This window comes from Anser anser (assembly GCF_964211835.1).
Source record: "Anser anser genome assembly, chromosome: 1".
Taxonomy (NCBI): Eukaryota; Metazoa; Chordata; class Aves; order Anseriformes; family Anatidae; genus Anser; species Anser anser.
This window is the reverse complement of record NC_139720.1, coordinates 102223214-102245032: the sequence shown is the minus strand read 5'-3', so window position 1 is coordinate 102245032 and position 21819 is coordinate 102223214. Positions and strand designations below refer to the sequence as shown.

The 21819-nt window shown below is 48.7% G+C and overlaps 2 protein-coding genes across 8 annotated transcripts in view; one reads left to right on the top strand and one right to left on the bottom strand.

Moving 5' to 3' along the window:
* Positions 1–21819, top strand: part of PHB2 (prohibitin 2) — a gene marked incomplete at its 3' end in the record, with an annotated part of 171503 nt that overhangs the window by 3138 nt on the left and 146546 nt on the right. Inside the window, exons 6-10 of one of the 4 annotated variants that reach the window (XM_083798682.1) lie at positions 58–161; positions 596–673; positions 1661–1737; positions 1971–1976; positions 2778–3352. In XM_083798682.1, the coding sequence (XP_083654808.1) occupies positions 58–161; positions 596–673; positions 1661–1737; positions 1971–1976; positions 2778–2811 (299 nt within the window). Of the gene's footprint in view, positions 1–57; positions 162–595; positions 674–1660; positions 1742–1970; positions 1977–2777; positions 3353–21819 lie in introns of those variants that run through there. The other 3 variants (XM_083798683.1, XM_083798684.1, XM_083798685.1) reach the window with 3 other exon arrangements.
* PTPN6 (protein tyrosine phosphatase non-receptor type 6) lies at positions 4842–21109 on the bottom strand. Of its 4 annotated transcripts, XM_083798480.1 has the most exons (17): positions 20761–21109; positions 20515–20612; positions 19710–19932; positions 13795–13917; positions 13281–13475; positions 10115–10337; positions 9306–9422; positions 9035–9148; positions 8502–8598; positions 7955–8034; positions 7713–7862; positions 7466–7597; positions 7046–7200; positions 6673–6740; positions 6142–6293; positions 5681–5778; positions 4842–5565 (listed from the first exon to the last, which is right to left on the bottom strand). In XM_083798480.1, coding segments are annotated over exons 3-17 (1818 nt in total). In that variant the 5' UTR covers positions 19712–19932; positions 20515–20612; positions 20761–21109; the 3' UTR covers positions 4842–5453. The 4 variants fall into 4 exon arrangements, with proteins under 4 accessions (XP_083654606.1, XP_083654603.1, XP_083654605.1 ...); XM_083798477.1 differs by lacking the exon at positions 19710–19932; XM_083798479.1 differs by lacking the exons at positions 19710–19932; positions 20515–20612; positions 20761–21109 and adding an exon at positions 14189–17699 and having other exon boundaries at positions 4842–5562.

The following is a 21819-nucleotide window of genomic DNA, read 5'->3' as shown; positions in this document are numbered from 1 at the left end:
GTGGAGAGTTCAGGAGATGGGATCTGCTTTGAATGCTTTTGTCCATTCCCTCTGTAGCCCAGCAGGAGGCACAGCGTGCACAGTTCCTGGTGGAGAAGGCAAAGCAGGAACAGAAGCAGAAGATAGTTCAGGCTGAAGGGGAAGCTACAGCTGCTAAGATGATATCCTGCTTTGGGGTATTTTGTGGGATGTCTTGTGAGCTTGGCAATCCTGAGGATCTGTTGCATTGGGTTCATGTTTAGCAGACAGATGAGATGATAGCTTCAAATAGGTCGCTATTTGTTTTTTGCTGTTTGTTTTTCTCCCTGCAGTTAATTGGAGTGGTATTTGTCTGAGGTTACAGCTCAGAGTGGAGTAGGCCATGAGCCTTCACTCCCTGTTGTTAAGGTTTAACTTCTTTTGGCTGCATGTGACCATAACCCTATTGTTCTTGATTTAGGAATGTAATGATGTCCCTACCCAAGAGGCTCAAGTTACTGGAATAGCAACTGCATTTTTTTCCTTTAAGATACTTGTTGATATAGCATAGGAGGAACTTACTGAATGCAGGGGGCTTCTCTTAGCAGTTTTTTCCTTAACTTTCGCTCTCCTGTACCTCGGTGAAGCTCTGAGCAGGAATCCAGGCTACATCAAGCTACGTAAGATACGAGCTGCTCAAAACATTTCAAAAACGGTAAGTGGTGGGTCACAGAATATCCATTTTCCTTTTGCAGTCATTGTGCTGTCCTCCCAGCCCAGTGGCCACATGGGCAAATTTAAGTTGAATGTGACCTGCCCTGTACTGATCTTTATTCCTGCCAAGCCCTTTTCTGCTCAGATAGAGCTAAAGATTTAGTTAGCAGTGATCAGCACTTATACGTGGTGGTAGGAGTTTGTGTCTTCCATATGACAAGGCCAGATCCAAATCGGATCCCATCACATACACCCAGCTGCAGCCACCAAATGCTCCTGGTTTCCTGCATGCTGAGAAAAGGGGACAGATAAGCATGGGATCAAAAGTCTGTCTGATAAGGAGACGCAATATGTGCACTTCCTTTAAAAAGTCTGACAGTATCGGGATGGGAAGTCAGGACATGCAGTTGATACACCAGAAGGAAGGGATGCCATCAAAGGGAGCTGGACGAGCTTGAGCATTGGGCCCATGTGAACCTGATGAGAACCTCTTCTCTACGGAAGAGAAGGCTCTGGGGGACCTCACTGAGAGCTTTCAGTACTTAAAGGGGGCTTATAAAAAAGATGGAGAGCGACTCTTTGCTCAGTCAGATAATGATAGGACAAGGGGGAATGGTTTTAAACCAAAAGAGGGGAGATTTATATTAGCGGTTAGGAGGAAATTCTTCTCTCAGGGGGTGGTGAGGCACTGGAACAGGCTGCCCAGAGAGGTTGTGGATGCCCCATCCCTGGAGATGTTGAAGACCAGGTTGGACGAGGCCCTGAGCAGCCTGATCTAGTGGGTGGCATCCCTGCCCATGGCAGGGGGGTTGGAACTGGGTGATATTTGGGGTCCCTTCCAACCCAAGCCATTCTATGACATTATATCATTGTTTTTGGGAACTAAGATCTTGAGTGCATACAAACAAGACTGCTTGCAGAGAGATTCTTTATTAATGCTTTTCTTCCTTATGTGTTTATACTTTTTTATACCACCTCTGTTTTTCAGATTGCTGGTTCACAAAACCGTGTGTATCTCACAGCAGATAACTTGGTACTGAACCTGCAGGATGAGGGCTTTACCAGGTAAAGGGGACAGTTGTTGTGGGTGGATTTACCTGCACCTTACCTCTGAAGCTGGTCTTCCCTCTGGAGCTCTCTCAGGATCTTTCCTCTGAGAGCCTGATGCTAGAGGACAATCAAGTAGGCTGCAGTCCTGCTTACTGCAGAAGTTAATTTTTTTTCACTCTAACTGATTTACTCTTGTTTTGTTTTTTCTTTCCTTGCCCCCTTGACCCTTACTGCATCTCCTGGCACAGAGGAAGGTAAGACACTGAACTTTGTTTTAATCCTTTTGCTAGTACTTGGAACAAGGGTGTTGATGTTTGCCTGGGGTGTTGCTTGGGCCTTTCCCGCTGTCGGGAGTTTATTCTATCTGTGTCTCAGTTCCCGTTTGTGATGTGAAGCTTGAAGCCTTTCCTTGCAGGGGCCACACAAGCAACTACATCAACTAGGAGATGCTCAGTAATTGGAGCTGTCTGTGTGTCCCATGTGATGACCGTGCACGGGGAAGGCAGGAGTAGTATCCTGAGGAGTGTCCTCTGGCCTGTCTTCCACGTACAGGGCAGTCTGCGTTTACGGCAAAGAGGACTTGACAAAAGTAGTTAGATGTTTGTAGGACTTTGTGTTGATTTAGGGTAATGGTCTCTTGGAAAATGCTCTTGTTATTCTCTAAAAGCTTTCCAGTGCATGCTAGAAAAACTCATTCCCTGCTTTCAGAGCTGGACAGAGTTTGGTGGCTTTTGTTTAACCTGTCTGTGTTTACTGGATAATGGAGTGTGCCAGCTGAGTTTATAGGATGTAGCTAAAATGCTTAGAATAAAGAAAGGAAACCAGAGCTGTTTTTTTTTTCTTCCCTGTGGCATCTCTGATCTTCCTTGCTCCTGTTTGACCAGATTCTATCTTATTTGTCCCAGCAGACTTAAGGGGCTTTGAAAAAAGGACTTTGAAGTTGTCCTTTTGGACAACTTGTTTGGGTGAGACACCCCATGGCCCCAAATCTGTAGGAAGGGTCTGACTTTGCTTGTGCTTTCCGGACTAATGACTCACTTTTGTCTTCCTTTCAGTGACAGTCTCCTACTCAAACAAGGGAAGAAATGAAAGAACTAAAGCCTCCTAGAACTGCCGGTGCTGACCAGTAGAAGATACGATATGAGTGAGGAGCTTTGAACTTCCTGCACTAGCATTGTTTGCCCTCACTTTGAAATTGTTAAACCAGTAACTAGATTTAGTTCCCATGCCCCAGCTCCATCTGTGGTGATCCAGTTATGAGACTGGGCTCTACCACAAGGTATCTGTAATCCCTTCTTCACCTCACTAGTTAAATCTGGGGAGGGGGCAAAGGGGGGGGTTACTGGTATTAACCCATGCAGATATAATTCACCTCTAATTTTCATTAATCTTCGGATTTCCGTAGGGTAAAATTAAACCCGTTTTTTACTTTTTTTGGCCAAGTGAGGGTGTTCTGCCATCAGCGTGAGACCTTCTTCTAGTAATATTGGTTTCTATTTCGCTGTCAGTCCCAAGACTGAATTCAGGATAATGTCATTCATTGGGTGCCTGTCACTGCTGGAATATCTCTGTCACTGTGTGCTCAGTGATTCTCTCAAACATTTATAAAAATTAAAAGCCTCAAAATTTATACTGTGTGGAAGTGTTGTTAGTTCCCAAAAAAGAGGTTATTTTCCATTAGGGGAAATGGAATAGAGCTTTTCTTTGGTTGCAGGCACCTTACCAGTTCTTAGGCAGGTATGTCACCTTGTAGGCTCATTGGCCATTTCCACTGAATTACAAGCTACGTGGGTCAGACCTCAAGGTATGTCTCATTTCTTCTCTTTTCTCCCCATTCACCCATCTGGATTTGTGCTGTACACTGAGAGGAAAGAATATGGTCCTAGGATCACTGTACTAAAGCTAGGGAAAAATTACAGCCAGATTTCTCAAGCACTCACTATGGTCTGGTGTCAGGTGAGAGTGACTGATTATTCAGTTCCCTAAATGCCATTGTCTTCATACACAGGGACTAGATGTGTCTTCAGACCAGAAGAAATTCTCTCATACTTCCAGGCATTCTCGGTCTGAGTCCTAGGTCACTTGTCAATTTTAGCTCAGACTTTCCCCTAGGTAGGGACAGAGCTCTTGTACCTATCAGCTCTAACCAGATTCTAGGCCAGGCCACAGTTCTAGTCCAGGCTACCTCACCAATCTTTGAGTATCAAACGCCCACAGATCAAGCAGTGCCTATGCCTGTAAATTAAAGGTTCCCCAGCATGTCTCTTACCTAGTCCAACTGCTGCAGCAAAGTTCAGGTCTGCACTTTTTGCAGATAAAGCCATAGCTTTATCCAAACTCACCATTCTCCCATATTTCCTAGGTACAGCTCGTGGACTGGGGCCTAGTTCTAACTGGCATGACTGTAAAAGCCGTGCTGAGGCTCGTGGCCACCACCAAAGGCACGCTGCAGTACTTAGGAACACACCAGCGTTCAGAGATTCATAGAAAATGGTGGCGGGAAGGGACCTCAAGAGGACTTTAGTCCAGGTTCCTGCTGGAAACTTGCCAGCAGCAGAGCACATGGGCTGTGACTTTGTCCAGTCAAGTAGTGAAAACCAAGAACAGAGTTCCCGTGCTAAGCTTCTGTTTGGTGCCTGATGAGATTGGTGTTCAACCCGAGCCTCCCAAGCTGCAGTTTGGAACCATTGCCTCTGGTTGTACTGTGTGGCACTACCTTCACGAGGCTTCTTCGTTTAGTTGAAAATGAGAGCAGCTTACTCTTCAGCCTACTCTTTACCAGCCTAAACAAGCCAGCTCCCTTAACCCCTTGTAGGTAACTGGTTATCATCTGTGAAGCCATGATGTGGCCATGCTCTGGTCTACTTTCTCTGTAAAGATGAAATTTCATTTCTACAACTTCTCCAAATACCAAAACAGGTGCAAAAGTCTGTGTCTGACTTTGTCACAGCTAACTTTCAGTGATGAGACTTAACCTGATGTCTGTAAGCATTCAAGTCTTGCAGTAAGATGCCACCATAAGGTTGCCAGAACTGATGAAAACTAAGCTAGCGCTGTTGTAAGTCTGCAGGACTGTAAAAGAAACCAGGAGAATAGCTATACTCCAATTCTAGAAAAAATTTTCAGGTCAGTGTTCAAACAAATACACTTTTATTTACAAACACAAGTGAAAACATGGCCATCACATCAAATTCTGGCATATTTACAGGATCAAATAGAAAAGGGGTTGGGGGGGGTAGAGGGTCAGGATAAAGAAAATAGGAAGTTACCTGTCGAATTATAGAGAGGCTAAGCTGAAACAGGCCCAAAATGCCAGATTTTAAAAGAGGAGGCTTCAGGGAACACTAAACAGGCTAAACTCTTTAACTCACAGTGGCCGGTAGAGATGTAGCTCCTGTAAAGCTCTTCCGTAACTCCTCAAGAAAAGGAACTGCTGAAGCAGAGGTGAGTTAAGGTGCCAGTGTGCACACACCAAGGGAAAGAAGGGGTGTGATTTTTTTTTTTTCCTGTTAATGACTGATGAAGGACAATGAGAGAGTTCACAGGCCTGTGTGGGCAAGGGACAGTGAAGTCAGCTGAGCTGGAAAGCAGCCTGGTTCAGAGCACTGAAAGGTGGCATGGAAGAAATGGGGAAGGCCTAGTTCCAGTCCGTGAGATGGGAATGTGAGACAGGCCAGCCTGGATCCAAGCTCCAGTTCTGCACTCCATGTTCAAAACCTGCTTACTTATGCTTATTTTTTCTTTAGTGAGCCTTTCAGCTTCTTGTCTGAGGAGAGCTGTTTCCGTACTTTCTCCTCTTTTTTGCCCAAGTTCTCATAAACTGTTGACTCCTCTTTCTGCCTGCTAGACCAGGAACAAAATGGGAAAAAGTGAGCAGAAGGGAAAAGCCACCAAACCAGCAGGGAGAGCACTGCCAGAGGCAGACATAGATTGGCATCCGCTTTAGGTCAGCACTTACTTGGAGGCTTTTCTTGAGGCCTTGGCATGCGCATTCTTCATTGCAGGCGGGTAGGCGATGTTCCCATACTCGGACTCATTTTGCTTGCTTTTCTGAGACTACAGGAGAGAAAATGCAAGCTGAGCAGAGTACAGTCTGGGAAAAGTGTGCAAGGTGTCATGGGAGAATTCTGGCTGTTTAACCACGCATCACACTAGGATCTCAGCGAACACTGGTTTTGGCTGAAGTCCCCAGGCTCAGTGCATTCTGCCCACCCCTAGCCCAGAGGTGAACACACGTGTTCTCGTATAGGAGTGAATAGTGGGGCAACGAATTTCTGGAGGCACTGACATGCCTCGGTGTGATGTGTTTTGGCTAAAGAGTATTAAACAGCAGCAGGTAGTGAATGTTTAAGGCCTGGGGCTCAGAGCCCGCACCATGCTGGGCTTCAGCTCACAGGATAGGAAAGTCTGCTTTCTCACCTGGATAACCTCCAGCTTTTTCTTGGTTGTCTCTATGAACTGGCAGATGGCCATGTAGATGAACTTGTACTGGGCCTCTGTCTGCACCATCCCTGAGCGCTGGGACCTCACCATCTGGATGGTCTTCTGGATGTCAATGTCACAGTCCAGTCCTAGCAAGGGGCAAGAGAAAAGCTTTGCACATGTTTGCTGATCCCCCCTCCCCCCAGTGCTGCACCAAAAGCAGTCACAGTGGAGCTCAGTCAAGAAGTTTTCAACTCCCTTAACCCCTCTATGGACCTCCCACCCCTCCTTCCTGCCCAGCATCTTCCAAGTCTGGCCCTGGTGGAAGAGCTCAAGCAAGGCTAAAGCCACAATAAGTATATCCAGAGATACGCTTATCGTGTGAACGGTTCAGAGAGACAACCTCAGAGTTGAGGCGTGCTCTCTTCCACTGAGAGCTGAAAGTTTTCATCCCTTTGCTGCTGGTGTTAAGGGCACAGCCCTACTGGGTAGGCCAGTTCAATTCAAGACACGCTGAGGTCCTCTTACCCTTGGTGGAGATTGTTTCCACTATCATATCAATGACGATGATAGTCCCCGTGCGGCCAATCCCAGCACTGCAAGGAGAGGACAAGCAGAGATCAGAGCTGCCTGTACATCAATACCTACATCCCCCCAGCTGAGCACACACCAAGGTCCTGAAACAAAATGCAGCTGTTTCTGGGGCAGCTGCTTCATGCAGCACTCGTAGCAGCTGTTCCTTGTTGCCACAAAAGAGTCAAGGATTCAACAGGCAGCAGGGTTTGGTTTGGGGACATCGAGGAGGAGAAAGGGTTGGCACGTGCTTCGCTCACATATCCTAGGGAACACGGATCCCTGTGAAGGGATGGAGAATGCTTCAAACCCTAGCCTCTGTACCAACCTGCAATGCACCAGAATAGGCCCAGCAGCTGGGATGCTCTCCTGCTTCTGGTTTATTTGGTCGAGGAAGCTCAGCACTCCTCCTGGCTCACTGGGGACACCGTGGTCAGGCCAGCTCAGGTACTGGTAGTGCCAGATCTCACGCACAGCGTCACCCTGATAATAAAAATACCCCACTGGTAAAACTGCAACCCAGTCCCAACCCTGGCCTCTCTCCCAAAGAGAGCTAGGTTTTAAGCCAAAGGCTCCTGTGCGCCCCTTGGTGATTCCACCAGTGTCCCAGCCCAAAACAGGTGGGAACAACAACCCTGGAATGATGCAAGAGCAGCACCACCACAGCACCCGGCAGTTCCCAGCCTTAGACATACGGCGACTCTTACACCCACAGGCTCCATGGCAGTCCCCAACCAGGCACACTCACGTTGTTCTTTGGACACACACAGAGGTGACGGAGTTTGTATTCCAGTGCATCGTGCTCCCCAGTGTTCTCCACAAGGTAGGGACCATATTCTTTTGTGCTGCCCACCTCTGGCCAGTAGGGCACGCATTTATTCTGTGTAGGGAGAGGGGAGGGTGAAGACAGGCAAAAGGCAGGAAAGAGAAAGAAAACAGCCGTGGTTGAAGGGGGAAAGAGGGCAGCTCCAACACACCTGCAAACAGCCACTTACCCGCCCTTTTTCTACCTCCCGCGTGGTCATCACAATAATGCGCGTGTTCTCCTGCCACACCATTTGCCAGAAGTCATTGACTGTGGCATCCAGGCAGCCCTGGCTAGCGATGTAGGTCTTGGTGCACTCGTCTGGGCTGATCAGATTGTTCTGAGTGTGGACAGGGGAAGGTCAGGAGGGCTGCAGGAGCTGGCAGGCCTTCCCCCCACCTTGGGCATACTGCCATCTTTCAAAAGTCTCACCTTGACGTAGTTGGCATTGATATAGTCAGATCCGGGGATATTTGGGTCCCTTCCTTGGAGGATGACTCTGGAGTGATCAACTAGGGGTGCAGCAAAAGAATAAACAGAGTTATGAGATACTTGGTGCCCAGTGACATGAAGCTCCTTCGCTGCCCCATGCCACCTCACTCACGTTACCCAGTGCACACAGTATGGGTATATTTTCATACCCATTTCATATATTTACATATCTTCAACTCCTTCTCTGAGGTCAGACCAGTTTTAACCTGTGTTCCCGTTTCTCTCCCCCCATGACGGACCATAATATAAGCTAGTCTGCTGCAAACTTCCTTTCTTCAAGGTCATGAAAATTCTGTGACCTCTTATCAGCTCTTAAATCCTCAATTTAAGGGCCTCATAATCATAATCGTAATGCAGACCTCATAATCCACTCTGGAAGACAGAGCAGGCTGAGACAGGGTCAGAAATGACTTGGACACCTCTCCTGTCTCTGTCTACTTGCCTTTTTTTTTTTTTTTTTTTTAAACAGCAGAGGAGCAGGACTCACAGGGCAAGATGTTCTTGTATCGGTTCTTGCTCTTGTTTTCAGGTCTCTGGCCCTCATGACGGTCAAACAGCTGCTTGGCTTCCTGTTTTTGCAGGCTCTGAAAACAGGAGAAAGTTATGGCAACATCACAATGTATGACAGGGAAGGTGGACAGTCAGAGGAATGGTGGCAACTCTTAGGACACATGGGTATGCTTGTGGGGGAGCAGAGAAGTGAAAAGTAATCCTAGACTTGAGAAGTTCCAGGTTCGTGTCCTTACTGTCTTGTTAACTAGTTCTTCTATCCATGAAAAAGTACATTTCTACCTCACTGGGTTAAATCACTTAAAGATGGCACTTACGCCCCTCACTCACACACACACACACACAGGAGGAACAGGATCCAAATAGACTTCTTTCAGAGAGAAATCAACATGGATTTACAAAACTTCCTGAGAAGTTTGTGTCCAGAAAGAAAGCAGGGATGGAGAATGAGGTGGTGCACAGGAACTCCCCCCAAATTTCCCCAGAGTAATTTCCCCATCAGTTTCTTACATCAAATTCCTCCCAGAATCCAGCCTTGGATGTTTCTTCAGATACACTCTTCTTGTTCAGTTCGTGCACTCTATTCTCAATGTCAGCAGCGTTCACCCTTGTAGCATAGTAGGGCTGGGGACAGGAAAACACAATGGGTTGGCATGAGAGAGATGCTGCTGGAGTTCAAAGTCTCCTTTGTGTGCTGCGGAGGGGAGAGACACAGAGCCGAAACAAACAGCAAGGGAGTCCCTGCAAAGGATCCCCGAGAAAAAGAGGGGACAGGATTTACCTGCTTCAGGTATACAAAGGAGCCAGACACTTCCTCAATTCCAGTCTTCTTGAAGTGTTCCACCAGATCTGCCAAGCTGTCAAACTTTTCAGCACCTCCAACTGTATAACGTCCATTCTAAACGGAGGAAGAACATGTTACGTCCCATAGCATTCCTACAGGCCAAGGTGATAATGCTCAGGAAAAAAGGTAACGCTGAGGTGCAGAGTCACAGGCACCACTTTGTGCCATCTGGAAAAACAAGGAGGTCAGATGGCAGTTTGCCCTGAGAGCACTAAATTTTGTAACGCAGTGAACTGACTCCTCCTCAGTGGATGGAAGCCTGGAGAAGTTACATTCCCTTCAGCTCTCCTTTAAAGTTAGTTGCTTTCTGTCCTTAAAGTCTCCCTCCGTTCTCCGTATCATTTCACGTGAAAGAGAGAGCTTGTGACAGTGAGGTGCAGCATCCTCCAGACCAGGTCTGGAGACCCTACAGATGCTCCCTCCTTCTCCAAGAGCTTTTAATGCTTTTGATAAACTCATCATCAGGCCGTGAACCCTCCTATCCCTTTCACCACAGACTCCCTGTGACGCAGTTCTCGGACACACCTAGTCCTGCTTCCTTCCATGTCTGAGCACCCAGCACAGCCAACGGTCACCCAGTCCTGGGTGAGGACGTAAGGAGCCTGCAAGGTGACAGCACTTCAATCCAAATTCCTAAACACTGGTAATCAAGCTGACAAGTTTTTTTTTTTTTTTAGGATGTGATCAGCAGAGATATGTAGAGGCCACTTCTGCTCCCCTTTCCTTTTGCTCTCCCACCTGCTCACCTCACACATGATTTTGACGTGGGTGACTTTGAGACGGGCCCCGGAGGCGCTGCTTGCCCCAGCTGATGGAGCATCAGGCCCAGGTTTAAGCTGGTCAGTCAGGACAGACAAGACAAAATCCCCAGGTTTGCTGAGGCTCTCCCGCACCAAGAAGGTCCAAGGCGTGGCTTTGACCTGGAGAAGTGACTCAGCTGCAGCGCCTGACAGATGCCCGTGGTACCATCTAGAAAAAAAAATTGGGGGAAGGTCAGAAGAGAGGTGGAGATGCAAGTAAGTGGATGCCCTTGAGCATCCACTCACTGATGAGTACAGGGCAGTAACACACACTGTGGAAGGAGAAGCTGGGGGGGGAGAGAAGGTTTGAAGAAAGAGTGGAGAGGGGGAGAAATGGAGGAAGGATGAAGGGAGGGGAACCAGGGGAGGAGCAGGATCTTACAAAAAGTAGATGAGAGAGAAGCAGACAACTGGCAAGAAAAGGAAAGGGCAGGGGATGAGGTGGAGCTAGAAGGGTCCAAGGAGCAGAATGCTGGTACCAGAAGACACAGTGGGAAAGCACCCGGTGTGATCCAGCTGTGTGATACACAAAGCACAGGTAAGGAACGCTTACTGGCTTTAGGATCAGTTCAGGGAGGCCACCTGCGGGTTTTAGCACCTCTCAGTGTTATTGGGATTCCAACCTTACTGCTGCTGAGTGCTTTGGAAACTCAAGCACTAAGGGAACAAAACTGACTCAGTGAGTCAGAAACTCCCCCATTGGATTTAGCAGCACACAGAGGGCTGCGTTAAGATCAGACCCGTTAAGGAACCTACCTAGGGAAAGATACTTTTCTTGGACCTCTAGCGGCAACCCCTATTTCTGAAGCTCTTCAGCCAAAGCAAAATTCCCATTCCCTGAACACGTCACACTGCAGCAATCAGCCTAGCCATGGGGATGAGTGCCAGGAGCCGCCTGGAGCCCACATTCTGTTTCTGGTACTTTTCACTGTTGTTGATCCACGTGCACATTCCTGCCCTCCATACAGACTGAGGTGTCCTCTGCCCTGCTGCAGGACGGCCCAGGGCACAGAGGGACGCAAACACGGTGCAAATGGCGCTGCTACTGCCAAGCCCCTTCCCACCTACAAAGGTCTCAGGGAAGCATGTGGGTGCCCTGTGGGATCTCACTGCACTCTGGGGTGCAGGTGTGAGTGACTGTCACCAGAAGGAAGCTAGGAGATGGGACAACCCAGGACTCTCCTCCTATTGCAGGACTCTGGCCCTGTAGGATCTCCAGATGTGACCCTGGTTGTCTCTGTGAAGATCCTCTAGCTCCTCATGCCCTTTCCAAGCATGGTCTGGCCTCTTGGGACCATTCCAGAAACTGCCAAAGGCACCAGTGAGCTGCCAAGTAGAAAGAGACATGTACAAATTGTAGCAAGCTGATGCTTCTGGGCGCTGGGGGATGATCTATCATCCTGCTCCTCCTGGTACCCATTTGCTGCTGTAGGCTCTGCTGGGTCTGGACCCGTCTCAGCCCTGGTGCTCCTGTCCGAAGGCCGTGCTCACTGCAGCTCTGTCCTGCTGCCACAAAGCTCCCCTGGCAGCTGCAGCCACAGCCATTTGGGCCATCTCCCCGGTGAACAGCATTTCAAAAGCAGGTAGCTCTTGCATCAGACTGACTTGCAACGCCTCTTCCTGCTGCTGCTCACTTCAGGTACTGCAGAAATCACCAGGCGTACTCCTTACATCGCTGCACACACTGCAGCCAAGGCCAGGCAGGTGCTTAGACGAGCCATGGTAGCAGGTTTGCTGCCCACTGGGTAGCTAATGGTGGTGGTCTGGAGTGGTAGCGGTATGATGAGGTTTGAGTTGTTACAGCTCCTCTGCTGCCTATTCCCAAGACGTAAAATCTAGCTCAGGAGGCCATGCCACAGTCACAGAAACGTCTGGGCATTCACTCACCCGTACTCTGGACTCAGCTAAGTGCGGCATGCAGCCAGAGCAACCCATTCCTCTACGCAACCTGCAGGAATCATTTTGAGAGCAAGATGTGGCAGGCAATTACTGTGTCTCAGTTAGTACTGGCCGGCTTTAGTTTCTGTTCATCTTCACCTCGTGCGCTGCAAGAAATAGCTGGTGACTTCCACGGCACGGCAACTACTCGTTTCTGACCCTCTTCCCAAAGAAGCGTGCAGTCACCGTCTGCCAGTGCTGAGACGTCCCCGGGGGAATGTTTGGTTCCCCTCCTGCCCAGGAAAGAAGCCTCCCGGACCCCCCTCCCCACGTAGGAAGGAGTCGGTGGGTCCTGTCCCCCTCTCCTCCCCCCCAGCAGAGCCCAGCTCTTCAGAGCCACGTGATGGAAAATCACTTGGGGAGAGAGTGAGAGGAGCTTTCGTAAGAGCCTGGGGTGGGGGGGGGGGGGGAGAAGTTTCCAACCGCAGGGGAGGAAGAGAGGAAACTGCAGGGCCACGGCGCAACGGCCTTGAGTGGAGAGGACAGCCAGTACGCAGACATTGCCCGCTTTGCACCGCTGCCCCGGAGCACGCCGGGGTGTACCCAGGCACGTCCCGCGCGGCATGGCTGTCCCCATGGCTGCTCCCCAGGTGCACGGGGACGACCTGCCTGCTCCCCACCCGGAGCCTGCCCCCACCCCGGGGCACAGCACGACTGCTCCCCAGGCTGCACCAGGGAGGCTGAAAGCACAGCACAAGGGCGAAAACCACCTGATTTGATTTAACTTGGTGTCAGAGACGTATGCAAAGCGGGGACAGGAAGGAGGCTGAGCGGGCCAGGAATAGCAGGTGAGCGTGGCCCCGCTCAGCCACATGAGTCAGCCAGGCCTGGGATGAGCAAGGAGGTTTGGGGCTTCCACACACCATGCCACCCTCCGTACCGCTGTGGATACAACTTACACCACAGCCGTTGCTTTTTATGAACACTACGTGAATAGCAAAGGCAACAAGAATCCAAAAGTATAAATAGAGCCCTGTTAGGCCTGCTGCGATGGGATGAGGCATGTCCAGCTGCTGGTGGGGACGTCGTCCCTGGGGAAGCACAGGAGGACACGGGAGCCAGGAGACACTTTTTGCAGAGTGCCCTCTGGGGACGTGAGCAGGGCAGAGAGAAGGCCACGGAGCATGGAGGAGGTCTCATCACAGACATACCAGAAGCTTTGCTTTCTCCATACCTCTCTGTAGTGGGGTCAGAGCAGTTGAGCGGGTATCGCAGGTCGATGATGGTTCCATCTTTGTCCTGCAGCGAGCCCTGTTGCTGTGTGTAGTACTCCACCAGTTCTGACAATGTGGCAAACTTCTCCCCTCCATACAGGTCATAGAAGTCCCCAGTATTCTGGATGCGGATGTGGGTTACCTGGTCACCAACCCTGTGGAATGATGCACAGAGTAGTCCAGTGAGGCAGCTGGACAAGAGGCAGAAAATTTGAAGCCTCCGCCTGCATCACCTCCTGCCATGGAACCATAGCAAGCCGTCCCAGTGGAAGGAGATGATTTGGAAAAGAAGCTCCTGAGGCAACTTAAGTGAGGGTCCAGAAGGTACTGGGAAGCTCAGATCCTTTTACAGCATGGAGAGAAGTCAAAGGAATAAGGAGATGATGAAGGAGAGACCCCAGGACACATGAGGACCTCTACATATTCTACATATGCAAACCTGGAAAGGCAGAAGTTGGGGTCCAAGTTACCTACCGAACTGAAAGGGAAAAATCCCCCTGATTTTTCCGACTGGGTCTGGCTAGAAAGCTCCCATGGACACCTCGTCCCTTCAGTAAGGCTTCGGCTTCCAGCCCACTCAGGTCACGATGAAACCACCTGGCAGAGGAGATGAAAACAGAACCAAGCAAATGAAAAATCTCAGGCACTGTTGTGGAGACATACACTGAAGAATGGTTCGCAGTCAGCATCCCTAGAGATACCTATGCAGGTGACAACCAGCAACAGCACGAAGGATTCCTTCGTGCCCGTTACCCCACACAGCCTATGAAAGGTTTCCATCGAGATACAGCTACCAAGGTGATCCCCTCCGAGCTGCCCTACTTTGCTGGTTCCCCTACCCACACACACATTTCTCAGACCCTCTTACCTCACCATTGTGGAGGGAAGAAGAAGAGGAGGCCAAGTGGCTACCACCAAAGCGACTCAAAAAACACGGAGGAAAAATCTCTTTGCACTGGTGAGAAAAGGGAAGTCGGCGGTCCGCGATGGAGCACCCAACACCAAGCTGTTTCTGTGCCTTTGGGGAGCTGGCCATGTATCACTCCTGATGTCTACTGTTAGTCCATTCGGCCCCTCTCCATCAACCTGTTCCTTGATGTGTGCCTTGATCTCGTGGCCCTCTGCGCACCGCTGCAGGGCACAGGCAGGAGCAGCCCAGCACACAGCTGGGCACGCGCAGCTCCAGGAACAGGAAGCGCTCTGAGCCATCAGCTCCCCAGCCCCAAGCTGCTTTGCACACACTTCTGCTTCTCCTTTTGCGTCTTTCCTCCCCAGCCCCCCTGTTATTCTTGGGTCCTTGCTTTTTTTTTTTTTTTTTCACATCAGTTTTGACTCTACCAGTGTTTCTAAGGTTCCAGCCATGGTCACAAAATTCAGTTCTGCAAGCCCTCTCTCTGTTCCTCTTCTTTTCCAAGAGGTCAATAAGAAACATGAGTGTTTCTTACCCCTGAATCCTTACAGTGTGCCAGGGGGACCACAGCTGCCTAAGGTCACCCACACACCTGCAAGGCTGAAGCAGGCAACACAGGCGAGCACGCAATCAGCAATGAAGCACCCTACGAGTTATGACCGCACAGACACGCAGCTTGGTTCTGCTGGGCTGCCCTCAGCTACGTAGCCGAAACCTCTGTGACCCTGCTCGCTGATGAACTCTCTTGGCAGATTAAATATCCCATGTGCTCTGTACAGCCGCAGAGGGAAGCTGTGCAAACCCAGGCATGCAGGTTGTGAGAGGCCAGGCCAGCACTCTAAGCACAGCACGAGCATCCTGGAAACAGCCTGCCTGGAGGATGCAGCCGTGAGAGAAGCATCGGTAACTCCAAAGGGTTTGGGGGGCAGGTGTTGGAGCTGCCCAGGAAAGCAGGCAGAGGGCAGGATGATCAGCTATGGCCTGTGGTGGGCCCACACAGCATCAAGAGAGCTCAGCCTAGGACCTTCGAGATCCCAGTACAGCACACCGAGGCCAAAGCTGTAAATCTGTACAACCAGAGAGAGAGAAAGAAAACTAACCATTTCCAGTCAACCAGCCACTTCCAGCTACAGCCTGTGACTATCCTTCTCCATAGCACTGATTTTAAAGCCTGCAGTTCTTATGAACAAATGGGAGCAATGCAATGACCACAGAGGGCAATCCAGCTGGCAAAGGAGCCTGACTCTTCCTTGGAACCATCTCAGCCACCCTGTGTGGTAGCTAAGATGCGTGGTGTGGGCAGCAAGAACAGCAAGAGACGTGCTCATTTCAACTCTTTGCAGTTGCAGACTTCCCTACACACCACCAGACTGGGAAATCCTGCAAATAGCTGAACTGTCTGCTAGTAGTGGCCAAGACATACAGAAACTAACAGCAAAGGGAAGTGCAGGAGGCACGAAGAGAGAAACTAAACTTCATTGCTAGAAAGACTGACCAGGCAGCTACAACACCTTCCTTCGAAATGCTTCCAGTTTCACACAGATGACAAGCTGGGATGTGGTGAGCTGCAGGAATCCAGCTGTATTGACTTAAAACTGATATTTAAAAAAAAAAAAAGAGAGAGACTTTAAAGGCACAGAAACCTGCAACTCAAAGAAACCAATTTTACACAAAGAATGGGCTACACCTAAATCAGAGCCACTGACATTGAAAACTGGCACAGAAAACAAATATTGTTTAGTGATTAGACAGAAACTTCTGGGTAAAAGTCCCAAAAGGGAATTCCTGCTATATTAGATATAATCTGATTGGATATTATTATTATATATTGGATAATATATGCCCCAGTCTGTACGTATACCAGGGTTGTCCTGTCCCAGGTGCAGAATCCAACACTTGCTGTTGTTAAATTTCATACTGTTGTTGATAGCCCAGCCCCCTGATTTGTCCAGATCTCTCCGCCTCTCTACCCTCAAGGGAGTCGACAGCTCCTCCTAATATAGTGTCACCTACAAACCTACTTTGTATTCATTCAAATCCTCCGTCCAGGTCATTTATAAGAACATCGAAGAGAACTGGTTCCAAAATGGAGCCCTGGGGAACCCCACTAGCAAGTGGCTATCCACCTAATGAAACCCCATTAATTATAACCCTTTGAGCCTGACCTGTCAGCCAATTGTTCGCTCACTGTATTACGTATTTTTCTATCTGTATTCTGGACATTTTGTCCAGAAGGATACTCTGAGGGACGGTACCAAAGGCATTTTCTGAAATCCAAAGAGATTACATCTACTGGCATCCCTTGGGCAACTATTCTAAAGACACCAAGGTAACTAATTAAAAACTACCAAGGAGAAGTTCCAGCTGGTAAGGTAGGGAAATATCACAGCAGAGAAACAATTGCTTGGTATCTTCCAGGTTGTTCTCTGGAATGGTCAGAGCATGCAACAACAGACTTCATAATATAATTAACAGGTCAAGAGATTTGAGCAAAGAGGCTGCTCTTGTGATGTTGTTTGGCTTTTAGTACAACACAGATGGTAGAACCTCATCATGTAAATTCGTTGTGGAGCAAAGCCACAACTAGTAAATGAACAAGTTTAGAAGGGAGGATAAACAAAGTGGCTAATTAAGAGGTACACACATCTGGACTGCTGTAAAAAGGACACCAAGAAACAGGCACAATCCAGCACAGGGCCATCAAGGCAGTGAGGAGTTCAGCAGCTGAGAGCTAGGTTTGCTCAGCCTAGAGAAAAGATGATTAGTAAGGGATTTAAATAGCAGTCTAAGAATAACTAAAAGAAGAGTGGAGGTTTTAGAGATGATGGAGCCAAGTTCTGCTCTGTGGGATACAGCAAGAGAAAAAGAGGCAACAGGCTTAACTTGCAGAAAGGGAAATTCTGATCAGGTATCAGGAAAAACGGCACATACACGAGGGGTGGTTCAGCAATTGCCACGCGTGTCCAGAGAGGCTGAAGAATCTCCACTCCCTAAGATGTGCAAGACTAACCTGAAAAAGGCTCAGAGCAACCTGATCTATCTAACTTTCGAGATAGCTCTGCTGTGAGCAGGGGCTTGGAATAGGCCATCTAGAGGTCGAAATGGTTGTCAAAGGAAGAGTGGAAGGAGAGGTTATGCACAGAGGTCATCATCGTCGTCGTTGTCATCATCAACCCGCCCTCGCATGCTCCCTAAGCCTCTATTTGCAGCTAACATAGTCAACTGTCAAGTCCATAAGAAACTGAGCAATGAGTTCCACTGTTAAGCCTCAGGACCAACACCTACTTTGGCTTGCTTATAACCTGTTTCCTGCCCATTTTTATTAACACGTGGTTGTTGTAAAAATAAATAAATAAATAAATAAAATAAACAACCAACTCCTAAATCACACCCAAGCTGCTCATGATTTTATAGATCTCTAACGTCTATACCTTTCCTCAGCTGTTTCCCAAGCTGAAGAATCCAACTCTATTTAGATGGCCTCCATACAGAACTATCCTACGCTTCTGATCATTTTTGTTGTCCCTCTTTGAGATGTTTCCAACTCTGTTGTATTGTTTTGGAGATGAGGGCAAAAGGTGAACCAAAGCTGCAGTGTTCAAAATACTGCTGAGATACAAGCATACAAAGACACAATGATGATTTCTGCCATTGTTCACCACAACCAAGCATTAAGCTAACATTTGCATGGACTTGACAATGACAGTCTTGCTCCAGGGAGGTTACAAGTAGTTCACAGATGTTTTACATGTGAATTTTGAGCTATTTTTCTCCATGAGAGCAAACCATGCCTGACAAATTTGGTGGCCTTCTACAATGGGGTTAGGGCATTGGTGGATAAAGGAAGAGCAACTGATGTCATCTACTTGAACTTGTGCAAAGTATTTGACACTGTCTGGCACAACGTCCTCATCTCTAGATTGGAGAGACATTGATTTGACAGATGGACCACTTGGCAGATAAGGAATTGGCTGGATGGCATAGCATAGCATAGTTTGGTTGGAAGGGCCCTTCAAAGATCATCTAATCTAACTGCCTGAATTATTCAGGGCTAACCAAAAGTTAAAGCATATTGTTGAGGGCACTATCCAAACATCTCTTGAACACTGACAGGCACGGGGCATCAGCCACCTCGCAAGGAAGCCTGTGCCAGTGTTTGACCACACTCACAATAAAGAAATTTTTCCTTATGTCTAGTCTGAACTTCCTCTGGTGAAATTTTATGCAACTTCTGTGCATCTTGTCATCTGTCACCAGGAAGATAAGACCATCACCTCCCTCTCAACTTACTCTGCTCAGGAAGTTGTAGAGAGCAAGGATAGTCGCAATCAAAGAGTTGTGGTCAATGGCTCAATGTCCAGGTGGAGACCAGTGATGAGTGGCATTTCCCAGGGGCTGGTATTGGGACCAGTGCTGTTTAACATCTTTGTCCGTGTTGGCAACATGGACAGTGGGATTGAGCACACCCTCAGCAAGTTTGGCAATGACACCATGCTGAGTGGTGGCAGTCAGCATGCTGGAGAGATGGGATGCCAACCAGAGAGAACTGGACTGGCCTGAGAGATGGGCCTGTGCAAAACTCGTGAAGTTCAACAAGGCCAGTTTCAAGATCCTACACCTGGGTTGAGGCAATCCTAAGCACAAATACAGGCCTGGCAATGAGTGGATTGAGAGCAGGACTGCAGAGAAGGACTTGGGGTTATTGGTGGATAAAAAGCTTGAAATGAGACAATCAGGGGGCTGGAGCACCTCTCCTATGAAGACAAGCTGAGAAAGTTGGGGTTGTTCTGTCTAGAGAAGAGACTGCTCCAGGGAGACCTTATAGCAGCCTTCCAATACCTAAAGGGGGCCTGCAAGAAAGATGGGCAGAGGCTCTTTACCCCAAGAGGGTAAATTTAGATTAGACTTTAGGAAGAAATTCTTTAATATGAGGGTGGTGAGGCACTGGAACAGGTTGCCCAGAGAAGCTGTGGATGCCCCACCCCTGGAAGTGTTAAAGGCCAGGTTGGATGGGGCTTTGGGCAACCTGATCTAGTGGGAAGTGTCCCTGCCCACAGCAGGGGCATTGGAATTAGATGATCTTTAAGGTCCCTTCCAACCTAAACCGTCCTATGAACACTGTTTTACATATGCCTATATTGAATTCCATCTCCCGATCTGTTGCCTGCCCGTTGACTATCATAAGGTCCTTCTGCTCCTTCAGTCTGCTTCAGTCAGCTCCTACCATATTATCCTGACTAACTTTCTAACAAGTTAATTTTTTCACCTCACTATTCAAGCTCTATTTGATCACTTGGAAATATGCTGAACAGCACATAGTTCAGGTCAGACCCTTATATGTCACCGCTGATAACTTCCCTTTGCTGTAAAAACTGAACATTTATTCCCACCTTCCATTTCCTATTTTCTGCAAATTATTCACTCAAGAAAAGTGTCAGCTTCTCTCTTATACTGTAGCTTCAGCTTTGTTTAGACTTACATGAGATAATCTTGTCAAATTCTATTTTGGAAAGACAGACCTCCCTTGTCCGCAAGCTTGCTGAGTTCCTCAAAAATATTTAGTTCTGCAAGACAGGAGTTGCCTTCACAAAAGCAGACGTTGACTCCTTCTTTGGTATCATAGTCATGGCTTTCTCTGTTACCTCTTGCCCAGATATTGACTTAATTCGTCTGTTCCACTCTCACATTTGGGGGAACGTCACCTGTGACATAGCAGTTCAGTTGTTAGTGTTAGTGCAAAGTAAAGGCCGGCCGGTGCTAGTGAACGGGCGTACGGACCATCGCCCTGCAACCCGTCCAAGCCATATGCTCCGTCAGGCCGTGGGACCACAGGACAAACAGATTCTAACCATGGGGTAATGCAAATCCCCTTTCCTTACACCACGTCACTATAGCCCCCAGGGCAGAGCACCCATTTATACTGATGGCAAAGTTTTTCCTGTCCTGCTGTTCCATAAAGGACTACAGAGGCTGTAGCAAAACAAAAATCACCAGGATTAAAAAAGCCAGCCACCTGAACCCTCTCTGTACAAAAGCATTCTGAGGTGCTGCAGCTTCAGGGCTTGCAGAATAACTGCAGTGAAGTGGGCATCAAACTGCTCTTTCTTTATCAAAGCGAGGATGAGCAACACTAACAGCAGGAACAATCTAAAATACTAAAGCTCCAGTCCTCCAGCTCTTTGTTTACAGTATTTTCCCATTCTGTGCTCAATTCCTACTGCCAGCATTTTAGTTTTTCCCACCAGCTCTGTTTTCTTGCTTTAACTAGCACACGCAGCACTCACCCACAGGATGGCATCAGGATCTTGACTCGCAGACCCCCACTGATGGGGAATTAACAGCAGCTGGTGGAGGAAGAACCACAGCCCTCAGCCAGGGCGTCCTACCGAAAAAAATAAAGCAAGATTGGGAGTAGCAGGGGGAGAACTCACACCCTCACAACACGGCTGGATGCTCACGGCGGCTAATTCCAAGGCTCAGGAAGGTGCAGCTGACAGTGCTGCGGGTCTGCAGTGCATCCTGTGACTCACCTGGGTCTGGTCCGCACAGGCACAGTCCTGAACTCTGCCTGTTTCTGGGCAGACTTCAGAAGGTGGTAGCTCCGGGCTAGGTAAAACATAGGCCTCAAGCGGAGGGCTTAATTTTCACCATTTGCAAAACACTTCCTGGGCTGTAGTTAATAAATAATTAGAGGGGTGGGGGAAGGCCAAAACCAAACTGGGAGAGGTAGGTAGAGACGGAAGGGACTGACTGCTCTTCCTGCCTCCCATCTGCTAGGTTCACGCCCTCACTGGCTACATTCCTACATAGTTTGTAACCAAAAGGCACAGAGTGCAAAACCCAACACTGCTCACACACCTGACTCGCAGCCCCCTGCTCTCCCGGGCCCGGCTTCTTCACCACCAGCCCTTCCCAAAGACTGCAACGCTTCCAAGGGCAACAGGCACACAAGCCAGGCGGCTACCAGCGATTGGGTGCATCTGATGCCCCTTCATTCGAAGGTGGAAAGACAGAAAACTTCACAGGGGAGAGAACCTGCTCCTCCGCCTTTCCCTCTCTTCAGTCCCCGAAAATGCAGCACGCAGTTATGCATTGTTCGTGTTGTTCTAATCCAGGCCGCTGCCGAAAGGGGCAAGCCCAGCCTTCCCTCCCTGTTGCCAGTCCTTGCAACATCCTGCTGCTATTTTTGTCATTAGGTCTGACACCTTTGGTCACTCATTCAGGCACAAAACAACAATACAGCCACAGAAGTTTCTGGTAGGAGCATGTGAGAGAGTTAGCGGTACTGACCTGTTGGTGACAGTGGTCTGGTTGCAACCACTTGCCGAACAGCACCACGTTACATTCAGCATCGCATTACCTAGTATGTTTCAAGGAGCACATTTATAAGTGCTTGCTCTTGCAGAGCGATTTTGACAAATTAGAGGGCTGGGCTATCAACAACCATATGAAATCTAACAACAGCAAGTGCTGGATTCTGCAGCTGGGATGAGGCAACAGTGGCTATACGTACAGACCGGGGGAGGAGAGCCTGGAGATCAGCCCCACAGAAAGGGATCTGGGGTTTTGGTCAACAACAAGTTGAGCAT